This window comes from Carettochelys insculpta, chromosome 3, assembly GCF_033958435.1.
Source record: "Carettochelys insculpta isolate YL-2023 chromosome 3, ASM3395843v1, whole genome shotgun sequence".
Classification (NCBI taxonomy): domain Eukaryota; kingdom Metazoa; phylum Chordata; order Testudines; family Carettochelyidae; genus Carettochelys; species Carettochelys insculpta.
This window is the reverse complement of record NC_134139.1, coordinates 55,284,840-55,305,947: the sequence shown is the minus strand read 5'-3', so window position 1 is coordinate 55,305,947 and position 21,108 is coordinate 55,284,840. Positions and strand designations below refer to the sequence as shown.

The window sequence follows — 21,108 nt, the reverse complement described above, 5'->3', positions numbered from 1 at the left end:
CCTAAACCAGTTTAGTATTGAGAAAGGCACCTAAGCCAGACTAGGCCTAAATCCAGAGATGGGTTCATCACTGTGAAGGTCAAGCTGACACATCATACTGTGTAAATCCCAGTTGTCTCATCAATATTGCTTAGTGGCTAGCTTTCCTTTTTTGTAGCGTGGCTGGCTGGCCACCTTGAAGTTCACAATTGCAGAGTAGCATGGCATCGTCCTAAAAAGTTAGGTATTTTAATGCCTCACTTTCTGTCTGCATTCAACGCTAATAATAATTTAAAAAAAAAAAAAAAAGAAAGAAAAGGGAATTTAACCCTTCCAGAGCACAGCAGCAGCACTAAGCTGGACTCTTTTTCTGGTTGGTGTGTCAAAAACAATTAAAAAAAAAAAAAAAAAAAAAGCCTCATCTTTCCAGGATGTTGGAGGCAGCAAGGAGGCATGAAAGCATATACTTGACACTATTACTTATTTACTTTACAATTAAGGTGAACAGCATTGTAAGCTGACAATCATGGGATGATACAATGTCAGTTTAGAGAGTTTAGTAATGGCATAGCAAACGTGCACTTCAGTATAACCTGGGCTCATCTTAAATACACTTAGGGATGATGGCGGGGGGGGGGGGGGGGGGGGGTGTTGCTGGTGGTGGTAGCTGTCAGGGGCACCAGTCTCTTTACTGCGGGCAGCCCCCTCTGCAAAAATCTTACATGGCTCAGCAAATAGAAAGCATTTGACCATTTGCAGTTTCTACAAACCTCATTTGCATAGTGCTGCTGGCAGCAGCGCTATGCTCTGGGGCCCTAACGTTTTGATACTAGATCGTCATGTATTTTATTCCTGCAGGATTTCTTACTGCAGTGCTGCAGAACTATGCGCGTCAAAATAGAAGCTCAGTGGATTCTCTTACTTTTGGCCATAACCTGCTCCCTACAAGCCCTGATGAAGAGTGCAACCTCACACAAGTCAAAAGAAAACAAAATATTATACAAGCTGCTTTTAAGGTAAGCTTCCTAATGGCATCTAGAAAACAAATTAAATATGGCAGGAAGCAAGGTGAGTGCTAAAACACCAGTTTGTTTCAACAAACTGGTCTGCTCCACAACAGTTTCATGCCCCCTCTCCTCCAATATATAAGTTGGCCTTGCTTTGTTTCAAACCGTTCATCAACACAGATAAACCACCATGATGCTATGAATCTCTGGCAGTCTAGAAATCAGCACCCTGTCTTTGTCCCACTTAGGTGGTTACAATTTGAGAGAGAGAAAACTTTTTCATGTCTATTTCCAGCTGAGCCTTAGAAAAGTGATTATTGCTACTACCAATCACAAAGAGGCTCATAGCCACCAGCAGATTGCAAGACTGAAGGCATTTTATCCCCAGAGCATGATATCATAGCTGCTAGGAGGTCCCAGTTGGACCCTCAAGATGAGGCCTGGGCAACTGGAAGTGCGTTTTTGACAGCAGACACCAACAAAATGTCAACTGTAAATGCAGCCATGAGGGACAGAAGGCAAGGAAATGAGGTGTTGACTTACTATCATGGATAGAGGGGAGATCAGAAATCATTATTGGGGGTTGTAAATGGGTAAAGAGCAATGACAATCTACTTTGCTCGCTCTCTCCAGCGAAGAAGTCAACTCACAGTAACCCTCTCGCTCATGCAGTAGATGCTTAGTTGTACTCTTATTTACTAAACCCTGAACTGGCAGCTTTAACAAGGTGTTTGTTCTGGTAATAGCTTGGGGATCAAACTGTGATAGTAGTAGTTAAAAAAAAATCAGACACTTCACTGTCCTCATTAGAATAAGTAGCAAGAGAACCTTCTAATATATTGTTATATAAATTATTATGCTTGGAACTACAAGAAAATAACCCTGGACTTCCTACTTGAATGCTTTCCTTTTTTCAAACTGGACTATACCAATCTCTCCTGGATTTGGCATTCATATTTCCATGAAAATGTACCCATTAATTTGGAGTTCATCATTTTCAGGCTGCCAACCACCATACTCATTCATTGTAAAGTTGTTATGATATGGAATATGAACTTCAGAATAAGAGAGTATTTAGGACTAAGCTGTCTTTTTAGCTTTTGACAGCTCATTAAATAATAGGTGCTGAGCCATACCACTAGATGTAAAACACTTTGAGTGTATCTACACTAGCCAGCTACTTCAAAGTAGCCAGCCAACGTCGAAATAGCACGTGTCGCATCTACACGCGCCATGTGCTATTTTGACATTGAAATCAACGTTAGGTGGTGAGATGTCAAAATTGCTATTCCCATCTGAAGATGGGAATAGCACCCTACTTTGACGTTGAAGTAGGGTGTGTGTAGACGATCCGCATCCCGCTACTTTGAAATGGGGGGGGGGGGCACGTCCTCCATGGCAGCCATCAGCTGAGGGGGTTGAGAGATGCGCTATCCAGCCCTTGCAGGGGCTCTATGGTCACCACATGCAGCAGCCCTTAGCCCAGGGCTTCTGGCTGCTGCAGCTGGGGGGGCGGGGGCAGTCCATGCTGCGTGCACAGTGTCTGCAACCGTTTGTCGGCTCTGTGGGTCTCGTGCTGTGCAGGGCAAGTGTGTCTGGGAGGGGGTCCTTTAAGGGAGCAGCCTGGGGCTTTGCCAGACCTTTATTTCAACAGGGAACACTCGTGTGTGTGGACGCTCCACATTTCCTTCTGGGGCGGCTCCTTTTGATGTTCCCCATCGCTACTTCGACCTGGAACATCGGTGGCACCAGCCCTGGAGGACATGTAGACGATACGCGTCGAAGTAGCCTATTTCAATGTAGTGTGCTAGTGTAGATGTAGCCTTCATGAATGAATTTAAAATGTCTTTATCAACATCATTAAGGCTTCTCAAAAGCTAACCACTGGTCTCTACCCTATCTTATCTAATCTGTGTATTTGTCTCTGTGTCACCTTAGGAATCTTCCCCAACTGAAAATGGTGTTGTAGTTTTTGGTTTATATATTGATGGTGCACAGTGGAATCCTACTACACATGTGCTGGAAGAACCCTTTATTTATGATCGATTTTATCCACTCCCTGAAATAGTGTTTTTACCACAACAGGTGAGAGCTACACTGCTACTTTAAGGTTTGGTATCTGTCATCTATACCCTTTACAAAGAATTTGACTCTTAAGCTATCATTTTGGACTGGCCAGGGAAATACCCATCGATTCTTCCTGCAGCTGGTTGCTTGGGCAAAATGTACTTTGCTCAGTGGAAATTTTGCATGCATAAGAACTGGAACTCCAAGTCAGCTAAGGAACAGCCAAGATTTAATTTCTAGAGGAGTGATATAAGGACTAGATTGCCCAACCAAAAAACATTTTCAGCTGGCTTAACTATGTACCAATTATCACTAGTGATAATACATAGAAGGTACTTAAAAATCCTGTTGTGATTATTTTTAGATTATTCAAGCAAGACGTGTATGTCCAGATGAGGATCAAAGAGAACTAATGCATTATGAATGTCCTCTTTACCGGACTCCTCAAAGAGCTGGAATCTTGTTATCTACAGGTCTGTCTACTAACTTTGTAACAACAGTCAGTCTACCAACCTTGAGAATGCCCAGTCACTGGGTTACAAGAGGGGTTGCAATGCTGTGCCAACTGGATGACTGACTAAACTTAGAAAAAAAACAACACCCTTTATTGTTAGCCATTTCTTTCATAAAAACCACATCTTATCTGCTGTAGAACTAAGATAGGACAACAGCTTCAAAAGTCAGCTATGTGCTGTACAGATATGATAATACAGTACACCTTCAGCTTTTCTTAGGTAAAATAAATTTAACTGTTTTACCAAAGTGTGGTAGCTTGTTTGCAGTTAGAACTTTCATCAATGGACGCTTCAGAATGACATGGATATAAAAAGCTAGATGTTATAAAAGTTACTACTACCGATGTTCTTGTGCATTCTGGTTATGCCCTTGTTCACAGAAGCCAGACACACACTATAGAGACCACTGAAAACATTTTTTTCACCTTCTTCTAATAAAATTTATATAACTAGACTATTAATTTGCATTTTGACCTACGCATCATCACAATAAGACATTGCAAATTGAATTTATTTACACTGATGATGCACAAGATTACAAACTTTGTCCCAACATAGAGTACATGTAAAATTAATTCTGCTTCCACCTGGGTGCTTTGGAGTCAAGGAACAGTCTTGGGTACCAGATTCTTATTACTTAATAACAAGCTGATGAACATTTAAGACTGGATCTCTCTTCTTCTCTTGCAAGGATGTCTTAGAGAGGAAATTAAAGGCATTATTTTGTGGTCACCCTCCCCCTTACGTGCTACAAAATTAGAAGCTCATTCCTGCCCTCCCTGCAAAATCACAAAGCATTAGCTAGATATGGGTGAGATCTAAGCAAACAGTCAGCAGGTACATCTCACACTGTGAAGATGTATAAGAGTAACTCACACTTACTATAATACAAGCAAGTCTGCTTAAAACTTCCACAAACCTGCTGACAGAGAATATAAGTGCTGCTATTAACAAAGGGCCAAGAAAATTTTTGCAAATACATCACTTGAAAATATGTCTGTCTTTTACCCAAATGAAGATTCAGCTTGCACTGCTTTCTTAAATATGCAATACATAAATAAGAGATCAAACTTTTCCACTCAATTTTATTTCCACTTACAGATTTGTATAAAATTCTACTTAATTAATTTTACATTAAAAATATAAGCATACAAAATAAATTGCAGTTGATATATACCCAAGTCTCTGAAGGACAGCATGTAGACTGTAGAAAGGTTGCTTTAGTTTATTTTTCAGTAGCATAATTTAACCTCCTTAAAATCAGTGGTATTTGTAACCACATCTGTCTTTTCCATGAATCAAAGCTTCTGGTGTTAAAATACTCTTCTTAGAACAGCAACCACTAAAGATGTCATGATCATGTTTAACAAGTTATACTATATTCAATTCAAATGTAAAGAACTACTAAAATGGCTCATAAAAAATATCACATTAAAAAGCCACTAGCTTTCAGTTATCACTATTTTAAAACATCCAACTTATTTTTTAAAATTATAGTTTAATAGTAACTACAGCATATTTAATTGCCTTCCACGGTGCAATTAAAATTCAAGACCAACAAATTTAGTACATCAAGTATTTGAAAAAAAGCTACCAACTCTAAAGACTAGACAGATAAAACTAGCTCCCCAAGGTTCATTAATGCAGAATTACTTCATCACTCTCTTTGCCTTATGAAGGTTAACCCACGTGCAGTTAATCAAATAAAATGTAACTTCAGCAGTGTGACAGAATTCCATTCTTGGTATAAAAAATAACTAAACAGGAGTAGCTAAGAAAAACACACTCGTTAAAGCCAAAAATATACAAAAATATATTAGAATGTGGCAAAGATGCATGTAAAATTGATTTAAATAGAAATATTGAAAAAGATATTTGTAACAGTATAAAGGGCAAATCCTACATTTGAGGTAGCAATGCCAGATTCACACACTTTGGATTGAATATATTTTCATAGCATATTTGTCGACAATTTTTGAGACAAATCAATACATTACTTTACAAAACACAAACTTTTAAAAAAATACTGGAAATGGTTTTAGTTTCTCCCTGCTTCTAAAAAAGCTATTGCATCTCACTTTCTGAAACACTGTACAGCAAAAACGAAGGTTTTATAATACAGTCAATGGATCCTATGATACATTAAGAACTATTTTACAAAATTCAGAGCAAATACACTGTTGCTATTTTACTTCATAGTGTGTACTACACACCACAACTTATAATACTTCCATTTATCAGTGAATACAGGAGTATGATTTTTGGCTCCTCATTGCTGGAAATCAGCAAATGATTGAAGAGTGAGCTGAATGGAAATCATATTCCCTTAATGTAACAAAAACCTATTTTGTATCACAGTGCTCAATTACATTAAAAAAAATTTGTAAACTTAGTAGATGAAAGTTTCACTTAAAAAACTGTGGGTCTTCAGAATAAAAAACCCTCACAAACCTTGTAATTTTGATTGGATAGCAAACCCCAAAGCTTTGCACCATTTTTTTTGTTTGGAGGAGGAGGGAAAGAGAAGAACCAGGAGAATTGGCAAGGAAAGGGCACATTTTTTCCACGGATAATTCTCAGGTCACGTTAATATGTAACTTTTGTGAACTATTTGCTTACATAACATCTGAGTTATTCATATGTCACAAGGTACCTGTATTTATTCTAACTATTCATGAATAGCTTAAATGCTTATTGGTAAATATGTGGTGAAGGTTGTCCAATTAGCAAAGTTGTTTGCTACACTGTTTTAAGAAATCTTTAAGGAAAGCCTAAAAATTAAAAACAAAAAACACCAAGTGCAAAGGTAAGGGGCATGTTTTTATTTGCTAAGAAGCTGAAGTAGTTTGTACTGCAAGTTGCTGGAATATCTCAATAGATGTAAGGAAATATACGGTACGGTACACGTTGACAGTACCTTTCCCATGCCAAGCCATATTTTTTCTTGCACTGATGTCCATCACGATTTTCTCGATGAATAAGCAAGCATGTGAAATAAAGCACGTAGAAATATGGCAAAATATGGTTAAAACCTGTAGAACACAATTGTAAAGTCATTGCATATAACAGCAAAGCTCAATAAAACATGCAGATATTCAGAGTAAGAGTAAAAATCTTGAAACAAATTCTGATACAGGTTTATCAGTCTCCAACTATTAAGACAAACATACAAAATACATTTTATCTATACCAAGCTATATATTTATGAGCACCTTCAGGGACACTGCATCTACTTGTACAGTACATGTCAGCACTCAGTAATAGGATATCACAAAAATGTGCCATAAGAATCTTGCTGGCAGTTGATCTATACCGGGTCAGCATCCCCAGCATGGGCACCAAACTGATTTTCATCAGCATGCGAGGCGGGAGCTCAGCCTCACCTCTCCTCTCCTCCCCCACGTAGCCAGGAGCTTGCTCAAAGCCATGCCTCCTGTGGATTAACAGAAGACCAGCTAATGCTACTATCACCTAAATGGTAAAGCTCTGCATTTTTATTTATTGGCGATACTGTTGTAAGTAAGACTATTAGTGACTTTAAAAAGTATCACCAGCCTAGGACCATACATAGAGATAGATCCAAAGGTCAAATTTCAACAGTCTGCCTTGGAAAGGTTACAGTCCCATGGTCTATACTATGGTCTAATAATTTGGTTTTGGACAGGCATAAAGGGTGCAGGGAAGAAGATACAAATATACACCTCCAGCAGACTAAAACAAAGGGGATACTCAGGCAGAAAACTGCACTGAGAGAATATTACATTACTGTGAGATGCATACAAAAGGCAATGCAAAAATAACATCCTTCAAATATCTAAATCTCTACATCTGTGAGAAGAAAAAATGTGGACAGTGCTTGTTAGGTGAGCTTCACTGTACTCAAAATATTTAAAAGCTGAAATAATTATTTTGAATCTAAATGTTGAATTCCATTCTGACATTTGGGTGTTTTTTTTAAATGAAACATTTTTAATAATTAAAAATTTTGCTCAGCTTTAGCTGCAGCCTAATCCCCAGGCATAAATTTTGCATTTAAAAAAAATGGTCAGTAACAGGATCTCAGTATATAGCTCCCTTCATGTGTTTGGTCTCATATCAATTATTTATATGTACTCTATGCTGAGATCCTGTCCATATCTGCTGATGTGTGTCCCTAAGCAGAAGGAAACCCTGCCAATCAGGGCAATACTTCCTTTAGCACCATTTGTAAACATCAGAGCCCAGCTGCCAGCCCCAGCATGAATGAATGAAGAGAGGGCTCCCAGGTACGGAGGGAAGGGTCAAAAAATTTATCCAAGAAAAATTTGGTTGAAAGGGGCTACGTTGTGGGAACCCAGACTCAATTCCGTTGAATTCAACTTTCAGTTAATTACAGTCTAGCATCTTAAATAATCATTGGGAAATTAAAAAAAATCAAAGTCACTTGCCAAAATACATGTACAAGTTTTTAATAACATGCACTGCAGTTTCAGGATCTTACCACATGGTAGAGACCAAGCCAGAGCCATAATAAGATCACCTAGATAGTTAGGGTGACGGACCAAGCCCCACCAGCCTGTGATTAGAAGACTTTTTCCAGCTGCAGTGGGAATACATTTCAAGTCTGCATACAGAAACAGAGTATAAAACACTGTTAAAAACATGTATTTAAAGAGTACATAACAGAGATATTGCATGGAAAATATTTTTAAAATTGATTATTAAGTTAGCCAAAAGAAACTTACGAGCCAGCTTGGGATCCTTTGGATTCCTCCGAAATGCATTTTTCTGTGAGTTTGCACCACGGAAAATATAATACCCAAAGACTAAAATAAAGAAAACCATTATTTTTATTTCATATTTGCAACTATGTTTCAGCAAATATTAATTTTTCTATCAAAATACCCTTTGTGCAATCACATTATTTCATTAAGCATATACTTATAGTTACCTAGCTCTCAACTGATTTACTAATGTGACTGAAATGTTATATAACAATCTTGGGTTTCAAAATGTTCATACATTTCCTAGTGCACTTGAAAATTTATAGATAAGCATAAGATTTGGGAGAAATTTTACCAAGTACTTTACCTTTTATAAAGTTTCTGTTTCATTGTTAACATGATGCTGGGTTTTAAAATTCTGTTAAATAACCCATAACAAGTTCTCATATTCATCAGCAATACACTATTTTGGGACAGCACATGCCCGATGTATGTCTATCAAACCACATCATTCCAGGTTACCTCCTTTTTCATTCTCTCCTCATATATACTGCACCTCTAAAGGCTTGTCTACACTACCACCTTCCTTCGAAGGAAGGATGATAATTAGGGTGTTGGGAGTTTACTAATGAAGTGCTGCCATGCATAGGCAGCACTTCATTAAGCAAATTCCACCCCCCACAGCAACTCCGAAGTTTTAAACTTAGAAGTCCCAGCACATGTCTAGCCACTGCGCACCCACCAGTACTTTAAAGTGCTGGGGCAACTTCTAAGTCCCCTTACTCCTCAAAATTTTCAAGTTGCCCCGGCATTGAACATCTTGCCATACACTTTTGAGACCCACAGGTACTTACATCCAATGACAGATAGAGGAGATGGGAAATGCATCTAGGACAGTTGACAGTGTAAGACACGTGGAACACCAGGGAAAGAAATTGGAGCACCTCTGTTGAAACACAGAGCTGCCAAAGTAGCCCTGTGAAGATTCCAGAACTAACTAGGGAATGAACTTGTTCTTGTTCAGTCAGAAAATATGATCACTGTGGCATATATCAAGAACAGAGGGAAAAAACACAGAGGCTATGTCTAAACTATAAGCATCTGTCAACATAAGTTACTGTTGACAAGGAAATCTCAACAGTATTCTGTCGATGGATTGCATCTACACCCAACTTGGTCTGTTGACAGAGAACTGCTAGGCTGTACTGCCCTCTGGTGCCAGAAAATGGAATGGCAGCTCTGCAAAGAGGGATGCCCAGCAACACGAAAGAAAGGTTACTCACCGTAGTAACGGTGGTTCTTTGAGATGTGTCCCCGTGGGTGCTCCACATTAGGTGTCAGGCTCGCCCGGCGCCGCAGATCGGATCTTCCAAGCAGTTTCTGCCGGACCGCGCATGCGCCGGTGCGCGCCGCCCCCCCGCGCGCTCCCGGCCATGTGCGCGATCCGGTCCCCGCCAGTTCCTTGACCAACCGCCTCGGATGCTCCTGCAAAACACTAAACAGAGATCCGGAGCGGGGAGGATGGGCGGGTAGTGGAGCACCCACGGGGACACATCTCGAAGAACCACCGTTACTACGGTGAGTAACCTTTCTTTCTTCTTCGAGTGTCCCCGTGGGTGCTCCACATTAGGTGACTACCCAGCAGTAACCCAAGATAGGAGGTGGGTAATCGGATTATGTGCAGCTTGTCCCCGAGAGGACCGCTGCCGAGAGACGGGTATCCTCTTGGAATACCCTGTGAAGGGCGTAATGTTTGGCGAAGGTGTCACAGGATGACCAGGTCGCCACTCTGCAAATGTCTTTTAGCGCAACGCCCTTGAAAAAAAGGCTGTTGCTGCCACCGCCCTAGTGGAATGAGCCCTGGGCGTGGCCAGTAAAGGAGTCTTTTTGAGTTTGTAGCACATTTTTATGCAAGATACGATGTGCTTAGAGATTCTCTGCGAAGAGAGACATTCTCCTTTTGATTTGGGAGCGATAGAGACTAGGAGCCTATCCGTTCTCCGGAAGGACTTGGTCCTGTCCATATAGAAAGCTAGCGCCTCCTCACGTCCAGGAGGTGTAGGCGCGCCTCCTTGTTAGAGTTATGAGGCTTTGAATAAACAAGGGTAAACAATAGGTTCGTTAGTATGAAACTCAGAAAGAAACTTTAGGAACAAGGGCTGGATGCAGCCGTATGGTTACCACCTCCTTGGAAAAACAGCGCAGGGTGGCGTTGCCATAACTGCCTCAAGCTCGCTCACCCTGCGAGCTGACGTGATTGCGAGAAGAAAGGTCGTCTTCATCATAAGGAGGCGGAGGGAAACCATGGCCAAAGGCTCGAACGGTGGTCCCCTTTTCGCATTAAGCACCAGGTCCAAGTTCCACGGAGGTGGAAGCGGTTTCTGAGGGGGGTATAGGCTTACCAGCCCTTTGAAGAACCTGGTAACCATGGGATGGGCGAACACCGTGTGCCCTTCCTCTTCGTGTCTGAACGCCAAAATGGTGGCCAGGTGGACCTGAAACGAGGATAGCGAGAGTCCTCCTCTCTTGAGGTCCAGTAAATACTCTAATATCACAGCCATAGGCACCGAAAGGGGGCTAGCTGTTTGGTAGAACACCATGCCGTAAAGCGAGTCCATTTCTGCTTGTAGGTCTTCCTGGTGGAAGTCCTCCTGCTACTTTCTAGGACTTGCTGCACTTCCTCCGTACATGTGCTCTCTAGGGAGCTGAGCCATGGATTAACCACGTTTGTAGTCGCAGGCCTTGGGGGTGCGGATGCACTATGGACCCCTGGGCTTGCGTGAGCAGATCCAGCGCCACCGGAGGGGACATCGGTGGCCGGTCCGACATGCACAGGAGTAGGGGGAACCATTGCTGTCGATCCCACGTTGGGACTATCGGGATCATTCAGGTTCCTTCCCTCCTGGCTTTCTGCAACACTTTGTGGATGAGCACTGTGGGAGGGAAAGCGTAAAGCAGGGGGCCCCTCCATGAGATCGTGAAGGCGTCCCTCAGGGACCCCCGTCCCAGTCCTGCCCTGGAGCAGAATCGTGGGCACTTCTTGTTGTGCTGAGTAGCAAACAGGTCTATCTGGGGAAAACCCCATGCGTGGAAAAATCGGTTGCAGCAGATCGGGACGGATCTGCCACTCATGCGTGAGTGCGAAACGCCTGCTCAGCTGGTCTGCCTTCACATTGCGAGCGCCTGGGAAGTACGAGGCTTTCAAGGTTATATTGTTGGCGATGCAGCAGTTCCACAACTGGACTGCTTCTACACATAAGGCACGGGACCGAGCTCCTCCTTGCCGATTTATATAAAACATGGTGGAGGTATCGTCTGTACTGATCCCGACTACCTTGCCTTTCATTTGGTCTCGAAAGTGTCTGCAGGCGTTGAACACTGCTCTGAGCTCCAGTATATTTGTGTGCAGTGACTGCTCCATGGAGGACCACAGCCCTTGCGTCACCTCTTCGCCCATGTGTGCTCCCCACCCTATGAGGGAGGCATCTGTAGTAAGAAAAACCAATACGTGTGGTTGGTGGAAGGGTACCCTTGTTAGCAGGTTCCCGGGGTTTACCCACCATTGCAGGGATTTGCGCACCTCTGTTGTGGGCGACGCCATCCTGTGAACAGTGTGTGCTGCCGGTTTGTATACGCTCGCCAGCCAATGCTGCATGCTGCGCATGTGTAACCTGGCGTTCTGTTCTACGAAACGTCGCTGCTGCCATGTGGCCCAGCGGCTGTAAGCACGTCAGAACCGGCACCATAGGGCTGAAGGTGAAGCCTTGCGCGAGGGAGCCAATGGCCCGAAAGCGAGTCTCTGGTAGATACGCCCTCGCTGTAATAGAGTTTATGCGTGCCCCTACGAACTCTATGTCCTGTGTGGGGTCTATCTTTGATTTTGTCAGATTGATAAGCAGGCCAAGCGAAGAGAACGTGCCTGCTGTGACACATATTATGCGTAGTACCTCCTCCTTCGAGGCCCCTTTGAGTAGGCTGTCATCCAGATACTGGAATATAAATACCCCCTGTCTGTGCAGGTAGGCTGACACCACTGCCAAGGTCTTGGTGAAGACTCTGGGGGCTGAGGAGAGCCCAAACGGTAGGACCTTGTAAGTCGAGGGCTGCGGACCAATCTCCATCGTCTAGTGCCGTAAGGATGGAGGCGTTTGTGATCATCCGAAAGCGTTGCTTGCGCAGGTACCGGTGAGGCCTCGAAAATCTAAGATGGACCTCCCCGTGAGGAAGTACCTCGAGTAGAACCCTCTCCCTTGCAGTTGCTCCGGCACTCTTTCCACTGCCCCTACAAGCATGAGATGGTCTACCTCCTGCTTGAGCCTCACTACATGGGAGGCCTCCTGGAGGTGGGGCCCCGGGTGGAGGTCATGGCGGTGGGAGCAACTGGGAGGGGATGGCGTACCCCGTGGCTATGATCTCCAGCACCCATTTGTCTGTGGTGATCCTTTGCCACTGGTTATAAAATGGTCGGATGATGGCCTTGAGCACTGGTTTCGTGCCCTCTGGAAGCGAGTCCATGAGGGAGGTTAACCTAATGTGGTTGTCAAAATTATGGTTCGCTAGATGCGCTGCGTAATTTGCCATTGGCAACAGTAGCGTGGAGGAGGAGTAGACCTTTTTGCCCAACAGCTCTAGCTTTTTGGCATGTTTGTCTGTTCCCCCACGTTGCGACGACTCCACCACCAAAGAATTTGGTTGTGGGTGGCTGAACAGGAACTCCATGCCCTTCGTCGGCACGAAGTATTATTATTTTTTTTTTTTCGCTCTCTTGTGGACAGGCGGAATAGTCGCAGGAGTCTGCCATATCATAGTGGCAGACTCCAAGATTGCGTCATCAGCGGTATTGCTATTTTGGAGGAGGCCGGAGGTCTCAGATTTTTGAGGAGCTTATGGTGTTGCTCTTGCACCTTTGCTGTCTGGATGCCTTGCGTGAAGGCCACCCTCGTAAAACAGCTCTTGGAACTGTTTGAGATCGTCCGGAGGATGGACGTCCCCCGGGGCCGTAGCCTCATCCGGGGAGGAGAGCGAGGAACCGCTGGGGTACGTCTCTCTGGACCCTTACGGTTCCTGCTGATGATGGTACACCCTCTCACTAGAGGTTTGCGAGGAAAAATCTCGGGGTTCCATAACCAGTCCCCCCTGAGATGCTTAAGTCTCTGTCCCCGGTCGCAATTGCCCTCGGGGGTACGAGATCGTTTGTAGGGATTTTTCCCTAGTAGATTGCCGATGGTGTCTATGCCCTGCTTGGTCCCAGCCAGGGTGAGGCTGGTTGCAGAAATGGAGAAGGGGGCTCCGGGTAGGCTGGGGGGGGACACCCCTGCCTTCTAGTTGGAGTCTGCAACATAGCGGAGGGCTGTGAGAAAGCAACTCCACAGCCCTGTGCGGAGAGGGGCTGCAATGCCTCCTCTTGTGTGCAGTCTTCCCCCTCCCTTGAGGAGGTAACTCCGCCCCTGACATACAGGGGATCCCAGCCCCCTCAAAGGCGGTGCCGCACGTGCGGTGTCCTTCGGTGCCGGCAGGCTGCGTGCCTGTGCGCTCTGCACCGCCGGTTTTCCGGGGGTCGGTGGTACCGGCACTTGTTTAGCCGCCGCCCTGCCTGTGGTGCGGGGCGGCTGGCTGATTATCGGAGGCTGAGCCGCTTGCACGTGGCTCTCCGTGCCGCCGCCGATCAGCTGTTGCTGCGGCTGGGGGCTGCTCGCTCCTCCCGTCCCGCTCGCTGTTGCTGCCGGCAGGGATCGGGCTGGGGGGCATACAGGGGATTCCGGCGTCCGCACCGAGCTCGGCACGCTCAAGGGCGGTGCCGCACGTGCGGTGTCCTCCAGTGCCGGCAGGCTGCGTGCCTGCGCGCTCTGCACCGCCGGTTCCCCGGGGGTCGGTGCCGCTGCCCGAGGTGCCGCCGGTACCGGCGCTTGTTTAGCCGCCGCCCTGCCTGCGGTGCGGGGCGGCTGGCTGATTATCGGAGACTGAGCCGCTTCCACGTGGCTCTCCGTGCCGCCGCCGATCAGCTGTTGCTGCAGCTGGGGGCTGCCCGCTCCTTCCGTCCCGCTCGCTGTTGCTGCCGGCAGGGATCGGGCTGGGGAGCATACAGGGGATTCCGGCCCTGTCCGCACCGAGCTCGGCACGCTCGAGGGCGGTGCCGCATGTGCGGTGTCCTCCGGTGCCGGCAGGCTGCGTGCCTGCACGCTCTGCACCGCCAGTTCCCCGGGGGTCGATGCCGCTGCCTGCGGTGCCGCCGGTACTGGGGCTTGTTTAGCCGCCGCCCTGCCTGCGGTGCGGGGTGGCTGGCTGAGTATCGGAGGCTGAGCCGTTTCCACGTGGCTCTCCGTGCCGCCGCCGATCAGCTGTTGCTGCGGCTGGGGGCTGCTTGCTCCTCCCGTCCCGCTCGCTGTTGCTGCCGGCAGGGATCGGGCTGGAGATACTTTCCTCCGTTTCTGCGCTGATGGAGTGAGGGAGGCAGCTTTCCTTTTAAGGGCCCCGGAGGGTCCCTCCTGCTGCGGCCGCTCCGGCGCTTCTGGCTGGAGGGCCTTATCAAGAAGCAGCATATTTATCCTCATCTCCCTGTCCCTCCGTGCTCTGGTTGTTAATTTAGCGCAGAAGGCGCATTTCTGTGCCACATGGGACTCCCCCAGGCACCTTATGCATAGACTGTGCCCATCGGACACTGGCATCGCCTCTCGGCAGGACTCACGTTTTTTTTTTTTTTTTAAAGCCTGAAGAGGACATTGTTGGTGAGTCTTTGAGTTTTTAAGTGGGTACTTAGCACCTTCTTTGTGCCGTTTTCCCCATCCGATGGCCTGCCTTAGCAGGAGGGCTGATGGCCCTAGCTCCTGGCCTCCGGCGCTTGTTACTGGGACTGGCTGAGCTGTCCCGCTCGTAGCTTGTTCGTTTTTTTTTTTTACAAAATAACAACCGGCTAACTCGTAGTAGCCTAAGTGCCTGAAAAAAACTTTAAAGAAAAACAGATAAAGTCGCTGAATACGCTACTTGGCCTTAGCCTAGTTGGATTCCGTCTGCAGCCGACGGCGGTTAAGAGGAACTGGCGGGGACCGGATCGCGCACATGGCCGGGAGCGCGTGGGGGGGCGGCGCGCACCGGCGCATGCGCGGTCCGGCAGAAACTGCTTGGAAGATCCGATCTGCGGCGCCGGGCGAGCCCGACACCTAATGTGGAGCACCCACGGGGACACTCGAAGAAGAAGCCCTCTCTGTCGATAGGAGTGTCTACATTGCACTTTTGTCAACAGTATCCTGACCAGAGACTGTTATGACTGAAATTTCTGAGGGATAATTCTGCCAAGGAAAATACAGAGTTCTGCCGAGAGAATGCTGTAAGCGTGTGGACGTTCCCCAAGTTATGTCGACAGAAGTGTCGTGTCCTCCCCCCCACATTCTATCGACAAAACTCTGTAGTGTAGACCCAGCCAGAGTGTAATAGCACATGCAGAAGGTTTGAAGGTAACGGAATGGGCAGAGGGGACCGTACCTTCCATCACAGGAAAACATACTAAAAGGAGGGCTGAAACAAAAGGCAGATTGGTTCAGCAAATACAGTCAGCACCTCAGAATGGTGCCCAATTCAGGAAGCCGTCACTCTGATTTTGCTGGAGTTTGACCTTCCAGCAATTGCCTCTTTGTCAACTGCAAGAGCAAAAATCATCAGAGAAGGCTATCCCCAAATCTCTAGGGACAGATATTCTTTTATCAAGGTGAAGAAAATAATGCTAGCTGCACACAGGCCAAGATGACCATAGTTCTCTAAGGCTACGTCTACACTTACCCAGAAGGTCAATGGCTGCTACATGATTTTTGGTATGCCAACTGCGTACAAAAATTGACTTTGCAGCCGTTGACTTCTGCGGCTATCTTTATGGCAGGAGGTCAACAGGAGTGCTCCTCCTGTTGACCTTGCTTAATCCTCACAGCTTGCAAGGAGTTCCGGGCTCTATGTTGACCATTTTGTGCATGCACAAAACAGCACCCCAAAAGATCTAACCTAAGCAGCTGATCTTCTGTAGTCAGTGTAGATATAACCTTAGTTGATGGAATGAAATTGGAACCACCACTGCAACTGTGTGACTAGAGATAATTTACTAAGTCTGCCCCTTCAAAACTTAGCCTACAATTGATAATCTGGCTTCTGAGCAAAAAGCATTAGCCACAATAGGACTACTGTCTAATGTGACAAACTCCTCCTCAACTCCAAGCCAGACTCAACACTAATGAACTTACTTCTCCATCTAGACTAGATTTAGATTGCGATGCCATTAACACTAAAATCCCAAAGATCCTGGTATAGCCTTGCTGGAGCCATAGGCACGGCTAACAGTGTGAACCAGAGCAAGCATTGCTGCAGTAGTAACCAGTAGTTATTACCTGACAAATACATTCCTAAGAGTATGGTACACGTCAGGAACATACTCATAAAAGATGAAGGAATGACAGGATAATGGATGGAAGAAAAATTGTTCTATCAGGTATAAGGCATAAAATGATAACTAATAATATCTGGAGTGTAATATATAACTTGTTTGTACCCACCATAAAACGAGGAGAGTGATACAAGATGGCAACTTTGTACTCATCTTGTGGACAACATTATGTTGACTGTGCTGGTACACTAATTTATGTTTGCCTGTCACAAAGTATCTGTGCTTTGCTATCTTTAGCACTAATACCGTGCTTCATTGACAATAAACCGGGCCAAGCCTTTGCTAATTGAAGCAGGCTGTGGTCTTTCTTTATGATTAACTTAGCAGTCTGAATAAGCAAAGCTGCAAGCAACACCGATACAGAATACAGAGGAGCTCTAAGAACCAGCAGCACTCCACCACCTAGTATCCCAGGTATCCTAGACTTTTTTCAGGAAGGTGTAGACAACATCACCCCAACAGCATAGTGTGTCAGGTGTGAGCTACAAGTAAGGTTACTGGTTTGTCACAGTGGAACCAAGTCATGGATAATGTGTTTTTCCTTTTTTTTTTTTTTGTTCTATTTTTGTTTTCTTGCATCATGATATTCTTAGTAGTTTGTTTACTCTAGGTGACCTTATCCAAGTGAGAGACATTTTTTCCAAGAGTCAGGGCTAGATTCACAAGGGGGTATACTGAATGCTGCAGTACCTAAATTTTAGACACCTAGCTGCCTAGTGGAATTCATAATCTCAAATTAGACACCCTGTTTCTCCGTGCATTGTGTGGGGAAAGTTAGATATCTAAAACAGGAATTCACAGAAGCAAAAGACCCTTGAGTGTGAAGTCACCTAAAGCAGCCAGTAGGAAATGCTGATAGTAGAGAGAAGAAAAAGTGCACCTTCCCTTATACCCAACAATGCAGTTGTGGAGAACTCACCCAGAAGGTGGGAGATTCAATTTCATATCCCCATTATACCTGATTCACAGCTGGGACTTATACCTTACGTCTCGTATCTCCCAGGTCAAAGCCCTTAACTACTGGTCCCATGAATTATCCTTCTTCTCTGTGGCGCCATAAATATTTAAGTATTTTTCCATCTCTACTGTTCTAGCTGTTATTTGCATGAAAGATCTACCACAGAACACCTTCTTACAGAACAGTGGTTAGGGAATTCATCTAGTAGGTGGGAGACCCAGCCTGTTGTGAATCAGATAGTGTGTGGTTTTGAACTTCTTTTCTCCCACATCCTGCATGAGTGCTCTAGCCACTACCTTACTCGAGAGTAAAAGATGTGGTGCAATCACCACGCATACTTTTGTGCAGCTTACACATCCTCAGGGCACATCTACCTGATCAGGCCACAGAGATAAGAGAACACCTACTTTCTGAACCTGCCAGGATTTGGGCAATAAGTTAGGTCTGAGCACTACAGTGCAAGAACTTGTATGCCTTGGTGTATACCCTCCAACAGAAATTTAAGCACCATACGTTCACCACTGGAAAACTAAGGACTTACAAAACATACAAGAATATAATTGGGTTGCATCTTTTTGCAGTGGCTTTATAAATGCCAGCAGAGATCTTCATGGACCTAATTTTTAAGCCTGACCAAGGCCTATGTCAATACAAACCTCCATCAGAACCTGAGTCAGCACTGGTACTACTCTTTGGGCCAGCAAGCTGCATGCCCCAACATCTGCTGCATTATGTTTGCTCTTGGGAATGAGAGGTGCTGCAATTCTCTGGCACGCTCACTTTGCAGTACACACAGAGCAGAGTAAGGTGATGGCAGCTGGCAGAATGATGGTATGTTGCCAAAGCACACTGCCCCCATGGGCAGCAGAAGATCAGAGGCAATCCACATAAGTTCAGTTGTTTTCCATCCAGATCCCCACAATGTAGTCTGGTAATCTTGAATCTGAGTGAAGCTGCAAGGCTCTTAATACCAGCTGCACCTAAATGTTGGATTTAAGTCCTGTCATGTTAGGTATTTAAGTCCCCTTGTCAAGCTAACTTATCTATTCTTCACAGTAATCACTAGCAAAAAATATGCCCTCTTAAGCAACTCATTAGTTGCCAGAATTTTGTTTGGGATTTTTTTTTTGCATATGCAAATCTATAATACTTAATATGCCTACTCAAGAACTGCTGTAGTAATCCAGAGCCCCACAACTTTTAGCTTATGACAAGGAACTGACAAGTGATTTGCCCAAAGCTACAAAGGAAATCTATGGCAAAGAAAGGAAGTGAACTATGGGCCTCCTAAATACCCTAAGCAATCGACAGCCCTTCTCTCTTAAAAAAGGAAATAAAGATTAGTTTTGTAAATGTAAAAAATTTCATAACTTACTATTAAGAATAATAATTGCAGAAGCAGTAGGCCAAGAAATTTCACTGGGATGACTGACTAAATAAAAGGCTTGTAAACTGTAGATGAATGGAACCCATACCAAGTCTCCAAATGCTAGCATGAACCCAAACCCATCATGGGTAATGTCCATTGTAGTCAAGATAGCATCCTAGAAAGAACATATTTAAAATGAGTATGTTAGTATGTCACAAGTTAACTAGGTATGCTAGTAAAAGTTTAATATAGACTAAAGAGAATGTCAGTTACCTCATTCCAAAGAGCATCCACCACATAGAGAAGCTGAAAACTATTAACCAAGATCATTGACAAAGATGGCATATTACGATCCTGTACCTTCATTTCAGCCAACAGCATTGCCAAGTTGATGATAACCTTTAATCAAAAAAAAAAAAAAAAAAAAATCAAATCACATTTCACTACAAATTTTGCACAGCTGTAAAGTCACTTATTGCTGCTATGTTATAGTTAATTTTTAAAAGCAGACTCTGGCAATTTAGTCCTCCAAGATCTAGGTTACATTTAAAACAAGAATCTACAATTTCATAAAAATAACTCACTATTAGCCATGGTATAGTCTTTGCATAGTTACACTTTTAAAATGCTTAATGCAAGCAATGTGATAGACCTGAAAAAACACTCTCATGAGCTCTATCACAACAGTTTAATCATGTCTTTCAGTATACAACTGTTTTGCAAATATTTTTCCTCTTTGAAGCATATTATATTTCTTTACCACAATTAACAATTTTCATATTAATATTCAAGCAAATGAATCAAACCGGATATAAAGTACTCGTACTCACCCAGCCAATTAAGCCTGGACGCAACTCACAGAAATATTTGAGGTCGAAGTTTCCAATGCGAGGGTTTAATTCACGTCCAATGAAGAAGTCATAAACAAAGTTCCCTACAAACAAAAGGCACATGCTTCCAATAAGGCTGTCTGTCTGTTCCCCAGCACCTTATGCTGATACTTACAAAACAGTTATTTTATCTGTGGTTAAAAGTTATGCTGTAATTCTAAAATATTAAATTAAAAATGCCATAAAACATTTTTATTGAGTCTCCTCATATAGTAAAAACATATGCTAAGACTGCAGATTAATTTATTTAGGAACTTGTGTGCCCTTTATTCTTCCTTGAAGTTTGCTTCTCCAAGAGCACTGGTGTCAGGAACTTGTGAAACTTCTTTTTCTGTGACACTACAATCCCCATCTGAAAATCACATCACTAAATAATCTTAGCTGCTTCTACTCAAGTTGCCTCCCAATGTTCTCTGTAAGATGTGCACTTGGGCAACCCCTAGGAGAGATTCATGTACTACACAGCTGCTAAGCAGTTTTTCCATCATTTTTTCCTGGTTCCTCCCTTCAAACAGTTGTTGGAAAGTTCCAAGAGAAGGGAACAGCACGAAAGTGACTATAAGAACTGCCAAATGCTGAAAACTGCAAAAGAAAAATAATTTCACTCTCATCCTTTGGGATAAGGCTATATAAGATACTTCAAATAATGCTTTTGGTTCATTATGTAACAAGAATCAACTAAATACAAGATGCTAAGCAAGATCTGAATCTTTATTAAAGCCATTCTATCTGCAATATAAATATGGTAATAGCAAAACATTAACAATTAGCCATATTGTTATAGCAAGTATCCTAACATGTAATTAAAATTTGATTTAGCAAAGTTGGTTCATACAATGAAGGTCTAACAGAACAGAAGGGAAGAAAGGTTTGAAACATATCTCACACACTTACCAGAATTTCCACCAGGAGACAATTCTTCCTTGGGTGCTTTCAGCGACCGGGCATAGAGATATATGCTCAACAACACAGAAAAAGTTGCAGCAGAGACTGCAAACTGCAGGAAATGGTCATATAAGTAATGAAGCTCAATTTCAAAATATAAAGACGTTCCTACTGCAGCAACAGTCAGGACAAAAGCATAAAACCCTTTAAAAATAAAAACAAAAGTTAAAGTAAGCTAAGACCAAAAGTAAAAAGACATTAACTTTCAGTAGAAGTCATTCACTATATTTATGCATGATTCTATGAAGTT

The 21,108-nt window shown here is 44.1% G+C and overlaps 2 protein-coding genes across 7 annotated transcripts in view; one reads left to right on the top strand and one right to left on the bottom strand.

The window, feature by feature from the left end:
- DNAH14 (dynein axonemal heavy chain 14) overlaps positions 1-3,630 on the top strand; it is a gene marked incomplete at its 5' end in the record, with an annotated part of 447,359 nt that extends 443,729 nt beyond the window's left edge. Inside the window, 3 exons of the mRNA XM_074988409.1 lie at positions 838-995; positions 2,925-3,071; positions 3,418-3,630. Of these exons, the coding sequence (XP_074844510.1) occupies positions 838-995; positions 2,925-3,071; positions 3,418-3,630 (518 nt within the window). The remainder of the gene's footprint in view (positions 1-837; positions 996-2,924; positions 3,072-3,417) is intronic.
- A 212-nt stretch (positions 3,631-3,842) lies between these two features.
- The window catches only part of LBR (lamin B receptor), a 52,953-nt gene continuing 35,687 nt past the window's right edge, over positions 3,843-21,108 (bottom strand). For 5 of the 6 annotated variants that reach the window (XM_074989890.1, XM_074989893.1, XM_074989895.1 and 2 more), the window contains 7 exons: positions 20,808-21,002; positions 19,854-19,957; positions 19,297-19,422; positions 19,030-19,198; positions 8,293-8,373; positions 8,049-8,171; positions 3,843-6,600 (listed from right to left, as the gene is read on the bottom strand). In XM_074989890.1, coding sequence (XP_074845991.1) covers positions 6,440-6,600; positions 8,049-8,171; positions 8,293-8,373; positions 19,030-19,198; positions 19,297-19,422; positions 19,854-19,957; positions 20,808-21,002 — 959 coding nt within the window. In that variant the 3' untranslated portion in view covers positions 3,843-6,439. The other variant, XM_074989894.1, reaches the window with a different exon arrangement.